Raw genomic sequence first — 19,880 nt, 5'->3', positions numbered from 1 at the left:
CTGATCGCCAGGCAAGCTTTATTTACTAAAGCACAAATGTGCCACTATATCTGGCTCCCTTCCTGTTGGGACTATGAGTGTCTGTGACCAGAGGCCTTGGCCTTTACTGGAACACAGCTCTCTATGTCCTAATGACTATTCTATTTGTCTCAAACATGGCAGGCACAAGGCTCCCCAATTAAGCAATTACCCATTGAGTATTCTTTTTCCCAAGAACCCTAATATAAATAACTTATCCTTAGTATCTCACATTTTATCTGATCCCTGTAACAATTCATAAAGGAGAGGGAATAAATAGCATATCAGTGTCATCTTACAGAGGAAGCCAGGGTCCAGGCCCCGGGGGACGGCATGTGCTCACAAGGCACTGGCCTCTGGTAAAAAGCTGTTGCAGTTTTAACTCCTCTTCAAGAAATCCGTACCTGAGCAAAGACACAAAGATGATAGAGCCCAGCAGCCTGCGAAGTCCAGGCTCTTAGGATAGAACTGTGGGGTGGGGGTGTCTAAAGGATAAAGGAGCAGCTCAGGGGACTGCAGTGGCTAAGCTCACTCAGCCAGCACCAAGCAGCGTGTGTTCTGTTGATTACAGACCATCAGGCTGCTCAGGTCACATGTAGTGCCTGGATCCATGACAAATACATGGGGGAGCGTGGCAACAGAAGCTCACCAAGGGTAGACTACATACGGTATATATTAGAAACAGCAAATGGAGCTAGTTCCACTAACAAGAATATAAATGCTTCAGGCACAGAACCAATTTCCTCCCTGAAGATGATTCTAAGTTGGAAAGACAAACATGGTTGCACAATTAGCATTACAACAGGACCTTACATTTTCTTTTTTTGTTTTTTAAACAACACCTGGAAGCCTGTCTTTGTGTTCCCAACTAGAACAATCCTTTAACCTCTGAGCCAGTTGCTGGCATAGAGAAACATTACTGTTGTCACATGCCATGAACCTCAAAAATGGGAAAGGTTAGACTGCCAAGCCCTCCTGATCATAATGGAGAGAGTGGCTTTTAAACTGTCCTCCTAAGGAAAAGGTACTGACCTTACTGGAAATGCAAAGGGAAGGAAAACATACAGAAGCAGTCGCTTTGGCCCCACCCCTAAGGGCTTGGTTACTGACACCAGGGGGCGGATCTGCACTTCGGAACCTGAGCAGCTGTGAAACAGGAGCACCATCAGGCAGCGGTGGCTGGCGCACACCTTTAATCCCGGCCACGGGGAGGGGGGGGGAGGCGGATCTCTGTGAGTTCAAGGCTACAGAGAAACCCTGTCTCAAAAAACCAAAACCAGCAAACCCCTGAGCACCATCACCCACCTTCCAGGCCGGTTGGGGAACGCAGCCAAAGCTCACACAACACCTGGCAGTGCAGCAGGCAACTAAATGGTTTTCCAACTCCCAGTAAGCGTACCAGCTGAGAAAGCCAGGAGATAAGGGTCCCACCAGGCCACTGCTGAGGAGACTGCTTAGCCACAATTAGCCTCCTAATCACGGTGCTCATGTTGAGCGACCATCCTCACCTATAAGCCCGGATGAAGGACCCAGTGAGGAAGTGACCTGTGCAGCTGGGGTCAGGGGTCATCTGTGAGGGACGGGCTGTTCCTGGACTGCAGCCATGCTGTTTCTTAATCAGGGTGCTAGTCGGATTTGTGGCATCCAGCTGAAGAGAATGAATCAAGCTGAGAGGTTCGATGCTTGAGGAAGTTTCTGCAGGCCCTGTTTTCAGCCTACATTTAGCTAGCAACCCCCTCCCTAGCTGAGGCTGGGATTCCATTTGTTTGTTTCTTTGGCCAAGAAAAGAGCCCCTTTCTGATGCCAAGGTGCTTCCTCTCCTCCCCTGGACTCAACATCACAAAGAAGTTTTGCAGATCTGTAAGATCTTCTGTAAGAAGATCCTGAAATAGGCGGAGGCTAGAAATGACCCCACCACATTGTTAGCAGGATTCACACTCAGGTACCCTAGCAATGACAGAACAACAGGGTCTTACACAGCCAATGTTCACCTCTCTTCCCAAAAATAAGAGAAGGCACAGGGAAAGGAAAAGCTGCGGGCCAGTGTCAGAGTAACAAAGGGACACGACACCACAATGGGTGGCAGGAAGTAGAGGCTCGGAGGGGCAGCCAAGTGGTAAGCACATGCCTGGGACATACAAGGCCCACTGAGGCCCAGAACCACAGTTTCCCACTGGCTCCGTAGCCCACTGACCCTCATTTGTAGTTTGGGTGTAGTAATGCCCAAACTACACCATGACACAACCGAGACGGGAAGCTCAGACCAAACAGCTGGTGCCAAGCTACAAACCGCCAACTCAGCACGCCAGCCATGTTTGGCCTGGCAGCTGCTGTCCTTAGCTCTCAGTTCCCACCCCTCCATGTCGGAGTCTGAAGAAGAATGTCAGTGTTGTGAGACCTCACAGAGCCCTGTGGTCACGACCAAGAATTCCAAGACCACAATTCGCTTCTCTAAGTGAAGGGACATTCACAGCAATCATATGGACATTCACAAAATCATAAAAAATAGGGCCCTTCTTGGCAAACTAATCTGGGGCATGTTGGATATTGATCTGGAAAATGAGGGATGTAGTTCAATTGGCAGAGTGCTTGCCTAGCATGCAGGAAGGCTTATGTTTGAGACCTAACAACAGTAAATCGGGCATGGTGGTGCACACCTGTAATCTGAGCACTTGGAAGGCGGAAGCAAGGATGATCAGAGGCTCAAGTCTGCACCTGGAGTACATGAAACCTGGAACAGGGAATGGAATGTGTGCGTGTGTTGTGTGCGCACATGCATGTGCGGGTACATGAAACCTGGTATGGAGAACAGGAGTGGGGGGGGGCGCACGGGGATCGTAAACTATTAGGAGGCTGGCTAAAGCCCATCCTAAATCTAGTGTGATGACACACTTTTGAAGTCCCAGCTCCTTGGGAAGCTGAGGCAGAAGGATCACATGAGCTCTTAAGCTGAAGACTAGCCTGACAGAAGCAGACTTTCCATCTTAAGTGTGTGTGTGTGTGTGTGTGTGTGTGTGTGTGTGTGTGTGTGTGTGTAAATATAAATGGGTTTATGGCACTAGAATAGCTCTTGTTCGAATAAGCTGAAGATTATACGGAAGCTATTACCTTTCTTAGACACGTCTCTCTTGCCTTCTGTTCTGTTAGCCACCAACTAGGAAGGCGCCATGAGAGTAAAGAAGAGCCAACACAGCTGCTGAGCAGGAAGATTCCTTTATGGTGGTGAACGGATAACAGTTCTAGAGCAGGCCTCGGGAGGCAGAAAGGAGCAGCTCTAAGAAGGACCAATCCATTCCAGGGCTCACGGTAGGCAGATACACACCCAGAAATGACTGCCCACATACCTCCCCAAGGCTCCGCCCACCCATCAATTCAATCAATAACAATGTTGCTTTAATTCTTTTTTGGCCACTGACGATGAACTCCACCCCACCCCACAGGAGTTCAGCACAACAGTCTTTCCAGTCATGATCGATATGATGTCCAGGCTCTTGGTGAGAAACATTTGTTCATTTGGTTTCTCTTGCAAGAACCAGATTTTTTCCTTATGATCTATTGAAATATTTATATATATATTTATATATATATTTTAAAAAACACAACCAACAGTCCTTTTGGTGCTGTTTCCCTGGAAGGTTTCTCATGACCACCCTCTCCCCTCTAACAGACAGAGGGTTATATGTCTGGAAACAGAGAATAAGACACTCTGAGTAATAAAAATTCTAGTGTGACACTCAGAAGCAGGTTGGGACTCCAGGGCAAAGGGGGAGGTGTCGGGCTGACTAAGGAGTGGGGTGTAGCCTTCTAAGAAAGCCTCGAGGAGACAGAAGCATCAAGGAGCAGATATCCTGCTAGGGGAGACCTACTTCCTCCTGGATGCCCCAACTGCAGGGGCCACAAGCACCTGCATTTTTATGTCTCAAGTCCCTGCCCCTCTGCCCCTCTACATACACCAGTGGCTTGCACACGAAGCCAATGATCTCTGCCTAGAACAGGCTAGAATCAAAGACCAGAACTCACCCTGGGAAAGCCTGGTGGACCCCCACCCCAGGCTGCTTCAGGCAAGAGGAGGTTCAAACCAAAGCAGCCATCCAGAAAGCTCAGGAGCAGGAGGGGGAAGGGCGGGAAAGCCTCTGCCAAGCTTGGGGAGAATCAGCAAAGGTGACTCTGAACCTGGCTGCTTCATGTGGAAGACTGGCACCCAAGGCCACCTTATCCCTGTGCTGGGGACACAATGGGGTAAGTCTTCAGAGCAGAAGCAGCCTTAATCACTCCAAATTCCCTCTACATGGATATATGGAGATACAGGTAGATAGATTTATTATTTTTAACTGAAATAAATGTATTGGACTCAGTCCATTCCCCTTTACTGAGAGCTGCTCGGTCCTGTGCCCTGAGGTGGTTCATGCCTTCAGGTCGACAGCCAGGCTCACCTCCTGAGGGGAAGTGGCCCAGGGATGTGAAAGGAGAGCACACACACCACAACAGGTGACCAGGAGGCCTACCTCAGTGAGACTTCTGTTTCTAACCCTGAGAACCTAAGGAATTCTGAAGGAGTCGGAGAGGGAGCTGGGGTTAAAGGTCACCGGGCTTTTTATTGCAGTTGAAGCAGACTCGGACGGGATGGTCCCAGCCGCGAGAGGGGACAGCCCTCCGGTCGTGGGAGCACTCATCACAGAAGCCCTGTCCGCAAGCTCGGCAGTGGTGCTTGGAGAGCTTGACGCTGAACTCCTTCCGGCAGTTGTGGCAGTGCAGGATCTCATGGTCGGGCACCCAGTAGGCCGGCCTGGCAGCATCTTTCACCAGGCCTGAATCAGAGAAGGAACGTGAACAGTCAGGACACTGGAACCCTGCCCCAGGACAGTTTTTGGCTTGTCATCCCAACTGCACACAGGCACATTACTGTGCTGTGTTTTTTCAGTTTATTCTTCTTCATAATTTTTAAAAGATTATTTATTGTGTGTAAGTATTCTGTCTGCATGTATGGCTGCAGGCCAAAGAGGGCGCCAGATCTCATTATAGATGATTATGAGTCACCATGTGGTTGCTGGGAACTGAACTCAGGATCTCTGGAAGAGCAGCCAGTGCTCTCTCTTAACCCCTGAGTCATCTCGCCAGCCCTTATTCATGTATTTTATGAGACATGTAGCCCAGGGTGGCGTCAGACTCATTGTTGCTAGGATGACCCTGTACCTCTGATCCTCCTGCCTCCACTTCTCCAGTGCTAGGATTACAGGTACGCACCAATACACCCACGTTATGTAGTGCATTAGACCTAGGGCTGCAGGAATGCCACCCAAACACTCTACCAAGTGAGCCACACCTCAGCCCTGCTTTGTGTGGAAGCCAGATGTAACTTTGTAGTCTGTTCTCTTCTTCACCTTTATTTAGATGGATTCCAGGGCCCCAGGTGCCTTTAACAGCTGAATGATCTCACCACCAAGCCTGAGTTCAATCTCTAGGACTCACATGGTAGAAGGAGAAAGCCAACTCCTACAAGTTGTCCTCTGACCTACATATGTGTGCCATGGCACATGCATACAAGAGTGCGCATCTGCCACACAAACACAATAGGTAACTTTAAAAAAAAAAAATGTCAGGTTTCCACCCCTGACCACAGGACCTGTGGCTGAGGCACCATATTTCTCTATCTATTACACTCTCCAAGTGACACCAATGTGAAGCTGCACTCAGACCAATCGAAGGGACCACACAGAAACCTTGACTCTGTAGTCAGACATTCAGTCAAACCATAGCACCACTGAGCATGAACACTATGGGATTAAGCAAGGTGAGTTCACTTCTTAGGGGCTCACTCATCTTTAACAACCCCCTCTAAAGCTATCCTCAACAACCAGGAATCATATGCCTGTGCTGGAGAGTTGGCTCAGTGGTTAAGAACACTTGCAAGCCAGGGTGGTGCAAACCTTTAATCCCAGCAGTCGGAAGGCAGAGGCAGGCCTGAGTTCAAGGCCAGCGTAGTCTACAGAATGAATTTCAGGACAGCCAGGGCTATCCGGAGAAACCAATTCTCAACAAAACAAAACAAAACAAAAAACCAAAAACTCAGGGAAAACAAAACAGCACTTGTTGCTCTTGCAGTAAACTAAAAGAAAAAAACAAGAAAAACAAAGAAAACACTTGCCGAACTCAACCTGATGGCAGCAAGGGAACATCTGGTAAACAAATCACCCCAACAAGGGGGCAGCCTGTCCTCCCAGATGGCCAAGCCAGAGCAAATCCACCTCCTCTATACCACTGAGTCAAAAGCACAGGATATTTTCTGTGCTACCTATGTGAGTTTGATCTAGGCCAATTTTTATCCCTAGCAGCCCTGGTCTCTGGCCTCTCCCTTACCGAATATCAAAATACATCTCAGGCCTCACCTATCCTGCCAAGTCCTCCTCCACCCAGTACTGGCTTCTCCTCTCTTCTCCCCACTCTGGTGGTAAGTACCCCTCACAATGGGAGAGCAGAAATCTTTTGTTGTTGTTTTGGTTTTTGAGACAGGGTTTCTCTGTGTAGCCCTCGCTGTTCTGCTCCGTAGACCTTGAACTCACAGAGATCACCTGCCTCTGCCTCCTAAATTCTGGGATTTAAGGCTTGAGCCACCACACCGGGTGAGCAGGAATCTTAAACGCTGAGTTAGCAATAGCTTGGCCAATGAAATACCTCAGCAGGTAAAATACAGATCACAGAAGCATACTTCCCATCGCTTCAAATGTTAAAGTGTTAGTTGTTTCTACCTCCTCCTTTTTTCTTTCTTTCTTTTTTTTTCTTTTGTTGAGAAAGAACCCTACTATGTGTCCCTGCTTGGCCTAGAACATGCTATGTAGACCAAACTGGTCTCAAAGTCAGAGCCCCCCCTCACCTCTGCTAGTATCTCCAGATTGATGGGATTAAAAGCCTGTACCACTTCATACATTAGCTTGTTTTCTTTTTCTTTTTTTTAATTTTATTTATTTATTTATTTTTTCGTTTTTTTGAGACAGGGTTTCTCTGTGTAGCTCTTTGGAGCCTGTACTGGAACTCACTCTGTAGATCAGGCTGACCTCAAACTCAGAGATTCACCTGCCTCTGCCTCCCAAGTGCTGGGATTACAGTGCCACCACTGCCCGGCCAGTTTTTTTTTTTTTAAGATTTATTTATTCATTTATATGTGCATGAGTCATGTGAATGTGGGTGACATGGAAGGCTCTGTGTGTCTATGTGTGCGTACACATGTACACAGACAAATGGAAGCCCCAAGAGAGTACAGTATTCCTTGGAACTGGAGTTCTAGGTGGATGTGAGTTGCCCAACACCGGTACTGGAACCTGAACACGGTCCTCCGTGAGGGCAGCAAGTGCTCTAAACCATGAAGCCAGTTCTCTAGCCCCAAAACACGAGCTCTTGAAACCCTGAGATACTCTGGAGGCTGGTCTTCTACCACGGACTCCATGGGGAAAGGCCCAGAGAACACACAGAAGTGGGGTGCTCCACTGAATACAGTTCCTAACTGTCCTCCTAAGTCAGCTTGGACCTTCCAAATCAATTCAGATGCTATCTGTAATCTTCAGACAGTGACTCCAGGCAATGACCCTGGGGGAATAAGCAGACTTTCTGACCATTGGATGTACACCACTTTACGACCAAGTAGCCTGGACCTGCCTTTATGTATATTAACAGGCGGTGGAAAGTCAGGCCTCCAGGAATGATGCTGATGTCACCAACAGATTCAGCACAAAAGCAAATGCAGAGCTTTCTGTCATTCTTTGCTGCCAAATTCAATCCAGGAAGCAAGCATGTGAAAATGACATCTAGGGCACCCTGATGCCCTCATCCTACCTGCATTACACCAGAGAGGCACTGCCCAGGCTCACCTAGTGGTATATCAATGGCTGTCACCACGGCTCCCAAGGTGTTCTGCACAGCTTCGCCCACCTTCCGGGCAATCAGTGTTCCGCCTTCATCATCTGCCTGCACCTCAGCCACATCTGTGGATGACAAGGGATAGCTGCTGCCTCTCCACAGTCATTTCTCAAGTGGGGGCCACAGTGGAACGCTTCTGGATTCTCACAGTAACTGAAAGGAAGTGACCTTGAAACCGGCAGGGGCAACTCTTGTCCTTTACCTCCAACTCTCTAGGACCGATTGTAATTTATTTTTCAAATCAACCAGACTGGCTCTGGGAGAAAGACCTAGAACTTTCTACAGAAAGAGGACTCCATCTAAGTTTATCTCTGGCTTACCAGAACTCATCAGCTATATACGGGTGTTTTTCTCTTAGAAGCACCAATGAGTTCAGAGCTCAGGCCAGGCCAGGCCCAACACTGCCTCCCAAATCTCCACCCCCAAGGACCAGCATCATGCTGACCTATGCTAAGAAGGAGCTCAGGGGATGCCTAGCCTCGGCCAGAGAAGCAATTGCTCTCAGGAGTGACACGGTTGGAGCAGTGAGCACCCAGTGCCCAACAATCAGAGAGTGAAGGAGGGTAACTCCCCTTCTCCCTGGCAGCTTCTGAGCCCACGTTACCTAACTGGACATTCCTGGCATCGTAGCAGTTGTCACACACCCGGACGGGCGCAGGTCCCCAGCCCCGCTCAGGAACTGGCCGTGTCTTGGATGAACAGCTATCGCAGAAGCCCTCACCACAGGCCCGGCAGTGATGCTTGGTATCGTTGTCTTTGAAGGATGTTGCACACTGGTTGCAGCTCTGTTCCAAGTCCAAAACAAAACAGAGAGGCAGGGGTCCTATATACCTACCTGCTTGACTGGGGAGTGGACATGAGGACACCCACAAACTGCTGGAAAGATAGGTTCCAGCTCAGTCAGAACCCACACTGTTGTGGAATATTAGTTTAAGATGTGTTACATTCGTTTGTGCTACAGAATATTTAATGATGCAAAGGTGTGTTTCAGTCTTTGTTTGTTTTGTTTTTTGAGACAGGGTTTCTCTATAACTTTGGAGCCTGTCCTGGAACTGCCTCTTGTAGACCAGGATGGCCCCAAATTCACAATGATTTGTCTGTCTCTGTCTCCTGAGTGCTGTGATTAAAGGTGTGCAACACCACAGCCCGGCTGTGTTTCATTCTTTTATGTTGCATTTGTTTAACTCTGTGAAGCTGTGTTACTTTGCCTGCCTAAAACATCTGATTGGTCTAATAAAGAGCTGATAGGTCAATAGCTAGATAGAAGAAAGAAATAGGCAGGAGTAGAGGGCAGAGAGAATAAACAGGAGGAGAACTCTAAGGAAGGGAGTGAGGAGCGAGAATAGGAGGAGGGGAGAATGCCAGGGGCAACCATCCAGCCACATAGCCAGCCCTGGAGTAAGAATGAAAGAAAGATACATCGAAGAAAGAAAGATAAGAAGCCCAGAGTCAAAATGTAGTTAAGGAGAAATGAGATAATTCAAGTTTGAAAAGCAGGTTAGAAACAAGCCAAGTTGGGGCTGGAGAGATGGCTTAGTGGTTAAGAGCACTGATTGCTCTTGCTAGAGGACCTGGGTTCAATTCCCAATACCCACATGGCAGCTCACAGCTGTCTGTAACTCCAGTTCCCCAATACCCATGGGGAAACACCAATGAGCGTAAAAAAAAAAAGAAAAAGAAAAAGAAACAAGCCAAGTTAAGGCCAGCATTCATAAGAATAAGTCTTGGTGTGTTTATTTGGGAGCTGGGTGGTGGTTCCCCCAAAGAGTAAAACATCAACCACGGGGCTGGAGAGATGGCTCAGAGGTTAAGAGCACTGACTGTTCTTCCAGAGGTTCTGAGTTCAATTCCCAGCAACCACATGGTGGCTCACAACCATCTGTAGTGAGATCTGGTGCTCTCTTCTGGCCTGCAGGCATACATGCAGGCAGAACACTATATACATAATATATAAATATATATTTAAAAAATTAAATTAAAAAAAACAACTACACCCCTCTTTCTAGTTATAATTCCTCCCTGAATGCAGAAAGGAGAGGGGTAGAATGTTTCCTGGTGCAGGTGTTTGGGTAAAAACTGACTCCTGGTTGTGGGGACCCTAGAGAATTGTGGATCAAGACAAGAATGACCTCAAAAGACTCCTTTCTCCAGATTCTGTAGCTGGGAATTTTGACATCTAGGCAATATTAATTGGCTCTCATAGGTACAGAAATACAATCCATGACAAAGAAAATACAGGATATAAAAGGAAGTTCAGAAGCAAATAAGCACCCTAAAGTTGAGCCCATCCCAAGCTCCTAGAGCTAACTCTAGGAGGGGGAAATGTTTGTGCCTCCCTCTTGGAACCAGCTGAGTACCAGGCAAAGTGGCATAAGCAGAGTGGTCTATGTCGGGACTCAAGAGGACTCCTACAACATACCAGGATTTGGGAGTTGGGCCTCCAGTAGGCAGGTGCGATCTGGTCTGTTAGCCAAGAAGTCACAGCCTTAGTGGGTCCAAGGCTAAGCTCGGACACTGATTGAGCCATAAAGTTCATCCCATCCAATAGACGCTGGGCAGCATTGTTGTTGTCCTTCAGAAATGCATCAGTCTACAATGAAAAAAACACAGGGACTCATTAATCTCTGAGTGCAGGGAGGAAAAGGATAGGGCCATCTGGGACCAACTCATAACAGTAAACCACCAGGCAGGGCAGAAGAGAGACAGATTGGTATTCTCACTAGCTGCTTAGCGCTATCCCACGCACCAGTCAGCACAGATGGATTCTCACCGAGGCGACCATGACGTCTGATGTACAGGCGCTCAAATCAAGACTAACTCAACCCTACAGTACAGTGAGGGTTCACACTGAGCTCAGCTAGGAACCCTTCCTCTAGTTCCCCTAATACATGAAAATTTCTAAGAATCCTATTTCTGTCCGTATAGTAGATATTACATGTGCATCTAAAACTTGCTGAACTGTGGACTATAGTGGCATTTTATTTGTATTTTAATAAATAAAGCTTGTCTGAAAATCGGAGAGTAAAACAGCCCTACTGGTCAGCCTTACTACCAGCCTTACTTACCAGTGGTAACACACACCTTTAATCCCAATGGCCACACTAGTTGCCATAGAAACCAGGGGTGCATGCCATTAATCCCAGAACTAGAGAGGATTCTAAAACAGGAGAAAACAGCACTCAGGCACAGTCTCATTCTGAGCCTCCTGGAGGCAGGATCACCATTTCGGACTGAGGTCGAGGTAAGAGCCAATGGCTGTCTATTTTGCTTTTTTGACCTTCAGGTTGAACTCCAATTTCTCTCTCTCTGAGTTTTTATTAATCGTGCTTCAGTGGACTCTCAGAATAGTGACCTACCTTATTCCAAGTATTTAGCTCGATTCTGGACATGCAGAACTTTAACAACATACATTAAAATAATGAAAGGACAAATGAATGAACAGACAGACACACAGAATGCAAGCTCCAAGGACTAAGAAGACGGCAGCTGAGGTGCTGTTTTCATGAGACAGAAACTAAAGTTACTACTTGACTGCTTTCTAAGGCCTTGAGACAGGACAGCCTACACCATCAAGGACACCAGATCAAATATGTAGGCTCAAAAAAAAAAAAAAATCACATGACAGTAACAAATATCTGAAGGCCCAGAAATTCCGTACGGAGAAAGGCAAGAAATCCTCAACTCTATGTGCCAGCATAACCAAGAATGCTCCACGGCGGATTTGCAACAGACTTGATTGCAACTTGGATCCAGACTGCCCATTAATTTGTTCTGCAGCTTGGCTCTATGACACACCGCTAGACATGAAAAGGATAAGACCCCTGGGGTTGGAGAGATGATGACTCTGAAGATAAGAGCACTGGCTGCTCTTCCAGAGGTCCAGAGTTCAATTCCCAGAACCCACATGGTGGCTCACAACCATCTGTAATAAGATCTGATGCCCTCTTTTGTCATGCAGGCGTATATGCAGGCAGAACACTATAAATACATTATAAATAGGAAGGAAGAAGGAAGGAAGGAAGGAAGGAAGGAAGGAAGGAAGGAAGGAAGGAAGGGAGGAAGGGAAAGGATAAGACCCACTGAAGATCATTAGGGACATGTTCTTGATGCTGGTCTCTTCTCTTTTGATTCCTAGCCCCAAAGCAAATGGGTTCCCTCCATCCTATTGTGGAACAATCTTTTTGTACACTGTGAAGATGTGTTGCTATCATTGGTTTAATAAAAAGCTAAATGGCCAATAGCTAGGCAGGAAGAGTTGACAGAAGAGGCAGGGAGAAAAACAAGATGAATATGCTGTACTGCAAAAAGGTACCAACCAACCATGTGGTAGAGCTTAGATAAGAAATATGGGCTAATTTAAGATGTAACAGCTAGTTAGTAATAAGTCTAAGCTATCGGCCAAGCATTTATAATTAATAACTCTCTCTGTGGTTGTTTGGGAGCTAGCAGGTGGGACAGAAAACTCTACTAGCCTGGAGACAATTGGGTTTCCTCCATCACGTACTCCCACCACAATGTACTATTTTACCACAGTCACAAAACCTGTCAATTAGTCACAGATAGAAAACCAAATAAAACCTTTCTGCTTTATAAGGTGGTCATCTCAGGTATTTCTTACAGGAACAGAAAGCTGATCAATATGACTCCTGGGCTAAATGATCTGTGTGAGTTTAGATAACATAGCTACAGCAATTATCCAGCAAGGAGAACAGTACAATAAAATAACGCCCTCCAAGAAAATTAGTGTGTTGAATTTGTTACGATTCGTTGAGTAATTCTAAATATGAATAGTGATTTGATTTTTTCCTGAGACAAGTACTTTCTAATGTCGCCCCAAGCTGGACTCAAACTCCTGGGTCCAAGCCATCATTCTGTCTCAGTCTCCCCAGGAGCTTAAACAGAGGTACTCTACCATGACAACTGTGAGCAACGATAGACACAGGATGAAAGTCTTCTGCACAGATTTAGTTATCCAACACCCCAAATTCACCAGTCAAAGTGGAAAACAGTAAAAGAAGCCTACAGTAGTCCTGGGTTCACAAGCTTGAGGCCATCCTGGACAATAGAGCAAAACCCTATCTCAAAAGAAACTTTCTGGGGCTGGAGAGCTGGCTCAGTGGTTAGGAGCACTGCCTGCTCTTCCAAAGGTCCTGAGTTCAATTTCCAGCAATCACATGGTGGCTCACAACCATCTGTAATGAGATCTGGTACCCTCTTCTGGGCTGCAGACATACACACAGACAGAATATTGTATACATACTGAATAAATTTAAAAAAAAAAGAAACCTTCTAACTTTCTAGAATGTACTTCACTGAAACTTCCCATCTTAGATGCTGGCTCAGAAGGTAAAGGCATTTGCTGTCAAACCTGATAACCTGAGCCCAATCCCTAGGACCCACATGGGAGAAAGGGAGAACCAACTTCCACAAGTTGTCCTCTGACCTCCTCATGCGTGCTGCATCATAAGCATGTGTGCATGTGCACACACACACACACACACACACACACACACACAATTCCCCAGCATGAGCACGTGTGCATGCGCACACACATACAATTCTCCAGAACACAGAAATAGCTTTCCCATATGCAGTCACTAAAGCATTTTCATTAACAGGAAACCATAAAATGAATAAATGTCAAAAATAAGGAAATGGTAAATCAAACCATAGTACTTAGTCAAATAAATTAGCATGAGAAAAAGGTAGGGAGGGATGGCTCAGTGGTTAAGAGCTCTGGCTGTTCTTCTAGAGGTCCTGAGTTAGTTCAATTCCCAGTAAGCACATGGCGGCTCACAACCATCTACAGTGAGATCTGGAGCCCTCTTCTGGCCTGCAGGCACACATGAAGACAAAAACATTGTACATATAATAAATAAATCTTAAAAAAATAGTAATTTAAAAGGGAACTGGTAAGATGGTTTAGAGGTTAAGAGCACTGGCTGCTCTTCCAGAGGACCTGAGTTCAATTCCCAGCAACCACATGGTGGCTCACAACCATCTGTAATTAGATCTGGTGCCCTCTTCTGGTTTGCAAGCAGACATGCAAGTGAAACACTGTACACAATAAATTAATTAAAAAATTTTTAAAAAGAGAGAAAATGGCAGAAGAAAAAGGCACATAAAATATAATTGGTCAAGCATTGTTGGGGCATGCGTTAAGTCTCAGCTACTCAGAAGGCTCAAGCAAGGAAATTACTTGAGTCCGGGAGTTCAAGGCCATCCTAACAGCATAGTGAGGCCGCATCTCTACATAAATAAATGAACAGTAAGGACATATATAAAAAATGTACATGTGCATATGGAAAACGAGTAAGAACATACAAAATGAAGTCTTACTTGCTAGTTGAGAATGACTATTTCATCCAAGGTTGAGCTATCGATTACGTAATGAAGAAATAAGAAACGAAGAATAAGATGGGCTCTGCAGATCTGCCTTTCTAAACCACTCACGGCTGACTTTTCTACTGTGAGCAAGCTCTACCTCTCTAGACACAAACACAGGATAACTGAACAGGGAAAAAGACAGGAGGGAAGCCAATGAACAGGTCTTACTCCAGGCCACACATGTACAATCTCCGTCCGCACCACCGTATCCACAGGATCTTGGTTCCCAAACCAGTACTGCCGGCTCCGGTAGACCACACCACAGTTAGGACATTCGATCACATACCTACAAGGAGGCAAGTTGGCAAGTCAACAGTGTCGCTCTGCCAGGTGCTAAGAAAACAAACAGGAAAAAACCTCTAGCTTGTTATTCAAACTCACCCAGACCACGCATACTTTGCAAGACCCATCCAGGGAGAGTCCGTGGAGGCAGATGTTTTGGGCACCACGCTGACTTCCTTGCCTCTCTCATAGCAGGCCTGAAATACGGAGTACTCTGCCAGTTTATTCTAGGTACACTGAGCCTCATGACCTCCTCACACCCCTACCCCACAAATCACACCAACTGAGGGGTACATGCCTAGAGTTTAGCACCTCAGAAGGAGGTCAATTCTCTAAAGAAGTCAGTGAATGCCTTCTATGAGAAGAACTGTGAACTAGCTTGGAACCCAAAACTATGCTCTAAATTATATGTCTGGCATAGACAGAAAAAAAATCGATTAAAATTGGTTTCCTAAAAAGCAGTTCTGCTCAGAAGTTCTGCTCAGAAGAAGCTCATGATCCTTAGCCATGAGCTCAACAGAAGGAGAGACAAATAAGCAAAATCAGAGACAAGGCCCCAGAATGAGGTGTAGGCACTGATGGGTCATGAGTTTTTCATTCTGATCATCCACAGGGTTTCTAGAATTTTCCTGGTTGGAGGAAGGAGTGGCTCAGCAGACTCACCTTACAGGTGTAAACTCGGTTGTCATACTGGTGGGAGTACCTGCAGCGGCTCTTAGCTTCATGAGGCACTCCTTCCTTGCCGTGGTTCATGCTGTTCTTACACCCAACCCTAAAGGAGGCCAAACATGACAGTGAGAGAGGGGGCTGAGACGACAGTATCACTCACAAGGAAGTGTCTGGATCTGAGAGGCACGGGGCCAAAACCAGACCTGGCTCCCGCACACAGGGAGTGGGTCACCCACACACAAGGCCCTCGGCAGCACTCATGGTCAGTCTCAACAGAGAGCAGGAACACCAGCCTGAGTGGGGGATGGGGAAGAGAAAAGTCGGCCTGGTTCCTCAGGAAAATTGGAAGAGACAGAAGACACCAGCTTGACTAGAGATGAAAGCTAAGTAGGTCTTAAGAAATTAAAAATACAAAAAAAAATGAAATGGAGATGGGTAGTTTAAAAAAGAATAGTCCTAATATGGTCATATGTTTGAATGCTTGGTCCCCAGGCGGTGTGGTTGGGAAGGATTAGGAGGCACGGCCTTGTTGGAGCAGGTGTGTCACTGGGAAGGCCTTTGAGGTTTCAAGAGCCCACACCATTCCCAGTTAGGTTCATTCGTGTGCGCTCTCTCTCCACTGCCATGCTTCCCCCATGATACCATGGGCTCCAAATCTTCTGGAATTGTGAGTCCCCAAACTAAATGCTCCGTTTTGTAAGTTGCTTTGGTCATGGTATCTCTTCACAGCAACAGAAAAGCAACTAAGACAGGAAAGTTAAACTATATGGCTATCAAAAGGTAAAAATGAAAAGCAAGCCCCCAAATCTGGCAGTGTATCCAGGGGAAGCTCAATGATGAACCACAAAAACCTTTCAAGTGAACAGCTAGCTCTGCCATGCTGACAAGGCAGGAACAGAGATCAGCACTTTAGGATTTCTCTGTGATAACAGAGAAAATTCTAGAAATCCTGCAGATGTTCAGAATGAAAGGTGATGACCCAACAGTGTTCAATCCTCTCCTGCTGGACTCAGGCAGAGTGAGAAGTTACACCGGCAGCTAATACCACTCCTTCTGAGCTCTTCACAAGTGAATGTTCCCTAAGGCCCCCCGCCCTCCACTCAAGGGCCTTTTTGTTGTTGTTGTTTCATTTTTTGCTTTGGAGCCTGTCCTGGAACTAGCTTTTGTAGACAAGGCTGGCCTTGAACTCACAGAGATCTGCCTGCCTCTGCCTCCCAAATGCTGGAATTAAGGGTGTGCGCCACCACTGACCCGTCTTTTTTATTTGTTTTTTGAGACAGGGTTCCTCTGTATATACATTCAAGAGGCTTTTCACCCAGGTCAGAAATGGTTCTGTAGCCCTCGGATGGGGTGTAGAGTTCAAGGTCAAAGGCTAATCATAAAGAATCAGGTCTCCTGTAAATGGGCAAGGGTGGAGGATATGGAATAGATGGTGGGAACAATCCAGAGGTAAGGAGAATTTGGAAGTGTGTCTACAAGTACCATGGCCTTAACACACTATGTTTAGACCCACAGGATCCATCAGGCAAGGAATAAGACTGTGATTTAATTGCCCTCAACAGCTTAAAATGATACAACCATCCCCAAGCAGTGTCTATAAGCAGTGCCACCGTCACCTGGGAAGGTTTCAAAACCACCAATTCTCAGATTTCTTTGCAGATCTACTAAATCTGAAGTGGGACTAAGCAATCAGTTAAACACCCTCTGAGTTCCTCTGTTCATACGAACATTTGTGAATCACTGCTCTAACCCCTCTGCAGCCAGGTGGGGTCCACAGACAGCAGCACCCGGAAACTTCATCAGGACACAGGCATGTCTCAGGCCCCATCCAGACCTGCTGACCCAGAGCCTGTACGTTAGCGACTAAAGGTGCTACAGATTGAAGATGGAGAATTATTCTAACCCAGTGCTCTCAGCTTAATGACACTTCAGAATACCCGCAGGAGTGTTGTAAATACAACCACTGGCAAGGGCACAACCCAGATCCATCCAGGGAAGATCCCTGGATCCTGCAAGATTCTCCTGGGGGGTCTTGGCCTCAATTCTGAATGTTCCTTAGAAAATTCTGCTATGTTCTAAGGATCTGTCCTTATGAAGAAAATATGCAACGCAGAGCTCCGTACACAGCAGGGAGGGAGGATGGGACACCTGAGCACTAGCTGGAGAAATAGACCAGTGTGAAAAACAACCACCCCTGAAATGTGGGGCTGAAGAGCCAGAGAAAAGCAGCAACCCGGTCTCCTGATACACCAGAAGCCAACCACTCAGATCTACACCAGGCTTCAAGCTTCGCCTTAACAAGTATTCCTAAAGCCCTCACTACGCCAAAGGTGATCTCCAGACCAGGATTACCCGGACTTTATCAGAAATGCACCATGAGGCCTCTCTCTCTCTCTCTCTCTCTCTCTCTCTCTCTCTCTCTCTCTCTCTCTCTCTCTCTGCATGAGCAGAGGTCAGAGGACAACTTCTGGGAGTCAGTTCTCTCTTTCTACCACATGAGTCCCAGGATCAAACTCAGGTCTTCAGGTTTAGCAGCAGGAACCTCTACTTGCTGAGCCATCTTGCCCGCCCAACCCCACTCCCTCTTTAATTTAACTAGCAGTCAGGTGACTGGGCCACACACCCAAGTCAGGAGCAACTCTCAGCCTCTGACTCCAAGCTGGAGGATGGGCAGGGCTGCTCTCACTTACCCACAGCTGAGGCAGAGCGAGGAGCAGGTGAAGTACTCATCTGGAAAAAATGAACTGTGCGCCATTTGGTCATCGGGGATCTCACCGCTGAAGCGGTCGCTCAGCGCCTGCCAAAGAGGGAAAGGGATCCGTGAAAGCCCTCAGCAGAAGCCTAGGCTTGGCTCTCCCCCACCTGCCTCTGTAGTGATGGCTGCTCACTCCTAGAGACTCCGGCAAGGACCACAGGGAGGAGAGCGCCCCATACACGAACTCCTCACTCTCATCCCTGACCCAACCTGCACCAACTCTCACCACAGCAAACCTTGGAAAAAGCAGTTTATTGCCCAAGAGGTCAAAAGTGAATGGTTACTCCCATCCCTTAACCGCCTCAGAAGTCAGAAGCACCTCTCACAATGCAGCATTTTATTTAAAACCATCACCAATACTGACTGATGCTCACTTCCTGTGGGAAAGAACTCAAGACTCAAGGGTAGGAGGCAAGAAGCAAGCTGGGAGTGTCCTAGGGTTCCCTCCCCTTTCTAACCACTGGCTCCCCAATGCATGTTACTAGGCCACAGAACCATCTCAACACAGAAAAAAAAAATGAATCTGTAAGAAAGAAAAAAAAAACAGAAAAACAGTAAGAATGATGGTATGTATTATTTCTCAGTCATTTATCAACTCTATTAACCCAAAAGTTGGCAAATGGCCAAACACTGAAATGCAAGATCAAGCGTTTGAGAGGCAGAGAGAACATTTCATGCGGAGAGTGCCTTCCATTTCAAATCGATTCCTCTATTTGTAGCTGAAGTATTCTTCAGCCTGATGATACAAATAATAAAGGGAACGCCAGGCTTTAAAGCCCTCTGTGCCTTCTGATGGTGTCCCTAACTTCAGCAACCCCAGTCTGAGGCAGCCAGGCACTACAGATGGAAGAAAAGGGCGAAGGGTCGAAAACAAAAGCGTCACTGTTACTCCTTCAGTGAGGGGCGTGAGGAGTGCTGAGGTGGGAACTGCAGGCCAGCAGAGTGGAGTTGCAGTGGTGGTTTAGAGACAGGTTCTCACATAGCCAGGCTGGCCTTGAACTCCTGACATTCCTACCTTCAGCTTCCCAGTGCTGGGGTTACATGTATGTGTTGTAACACAGCAGTGTCTCTGTGTAGCCCTGGTTGTCCTGGAACTCACTCTGTAGACCAGGCTGGCCTCGAACTCAGAGATTCCCCTTGCCTCTGCCTCCCAAGTGCTGGGATTAAAGACATGTGCCACTACCTGGTTATTTATTAGTTTTTGTTTTGCTTGTCCTGGCTAGTCTGGAACTAGCTATGTAGCCAGAGGGGTCCCAGAGTCACACAGATTCATCTGCCTCCCAAGTGCTGGGATTAAAGAGTGTGTCACTATGCTCACTTTCCAAGCTTTTTAAAGAGTGTCACTTCATGGGAACCTACGTGAGGATCCTTCCCACAGCTGGGCTGTAAGTTAGCAGTGAGCAAGCACTTGCTTAAGAATGCATTAGCACCTATATAAATTCTAACCCAGAACTGCAAAACACTAAAACAGGTTTCTCTTCTTCTTCCTATAAAGTCTTAACCTGAGGTGCAGGCTCAAGGGCTACAGAACCATGTGGTGCCAGTGCTGAGTGCGGTCAGTGTGAGACCAGTGGTAGGGACTCATGTATGTGCTAGAACACAGCAGGGTTTCTCTGTGCAGCCCTGACTGTCAAAAGCACTCAAATTCAGATCCTGCAAGGGCAGCCAGGAGGCCCATAAGACACCATTTGTAAGTGATAGCAACCAAGCAGCAATTCTTGATCAGGCTAACAAAGACTTCACAAGTTAGTATCAGTGCTAACCTACTGGGGGCTTAGCAAAAGCACAAAGACCTGAAAATGAAGACTAGAATTGTCTGTGGAATCAAGAGAATAAAGTGATAGCCGGGGCATATGGA

At 46.9% G+C, this 19,880-nt stretch overlaps 1 protein-coding gene across 2 annotated transcripts in view; it reads right to left on the bottom strand.

The window, feature by feature from the left end:
- Positions 1-3,215: 3,215 nt before the first annotated feature.
- Positions 3,216-19,880, bottom strand: part of Zfyve1 (zinc finger FYVE-type containing 1) — a 58,019-nt gene continuing 41,354 nt past the window's right edge. For both annotated transcript variants that reach the window (XM_048449110.3, XM_048449111.3), the window contains 8 exons: positions 17,958-18,064; positions 15,262-15,370; positions 14,698-14,795; positions 14,485-14,602; positions 10,349-10,519; positions 8,534-8,714; positions 7,881-7,994; positions 3,216-4,826 (listed from right to left, as the gene is read on the bottom strand). In XM_048449110.3, coding sequence (XP_048305067.1) covers positions 4,594-4,826; positions 7,881-7,994; positions 8,534-8,714; positions 10,349-10,519; positions 14,485-14,602; positions 14,698-14,795; positions 15,262-15,370; positions 17,958-18,064 — 1,131 coding nt within the window. In that variant the 3' untranslated portion in view covers positions 3,216-4,593. The remainder of the gene's footprint in view (positions 4,827-7,880; positions 7,995-8,533; positions 8,715-10,348; positions 10,520-14,484; positions 14,603-14,697; positions 14,796-15,261; positions 15,371-17,957; positions 18,065-19,880) is intronic.

Source organism: Myodes glareolus, chromosome 11, assembly GCF_982192425.1.
Source record: "Myodes glareolus chromosome 11, mMyoGla1.1, whole genome shotgun sequence".
Lineage (NCBI taxonomy): Eukaryota > Metazoa > Chordata > Mammalia > Rodentia > Cricetidae > Myodes > Myodes glareolus.
The sequence above is the reverse complement of the archived record's forward strand: the minus strand, read 5'-3'. Positions and strand labels throughout refer to the sequence as shown.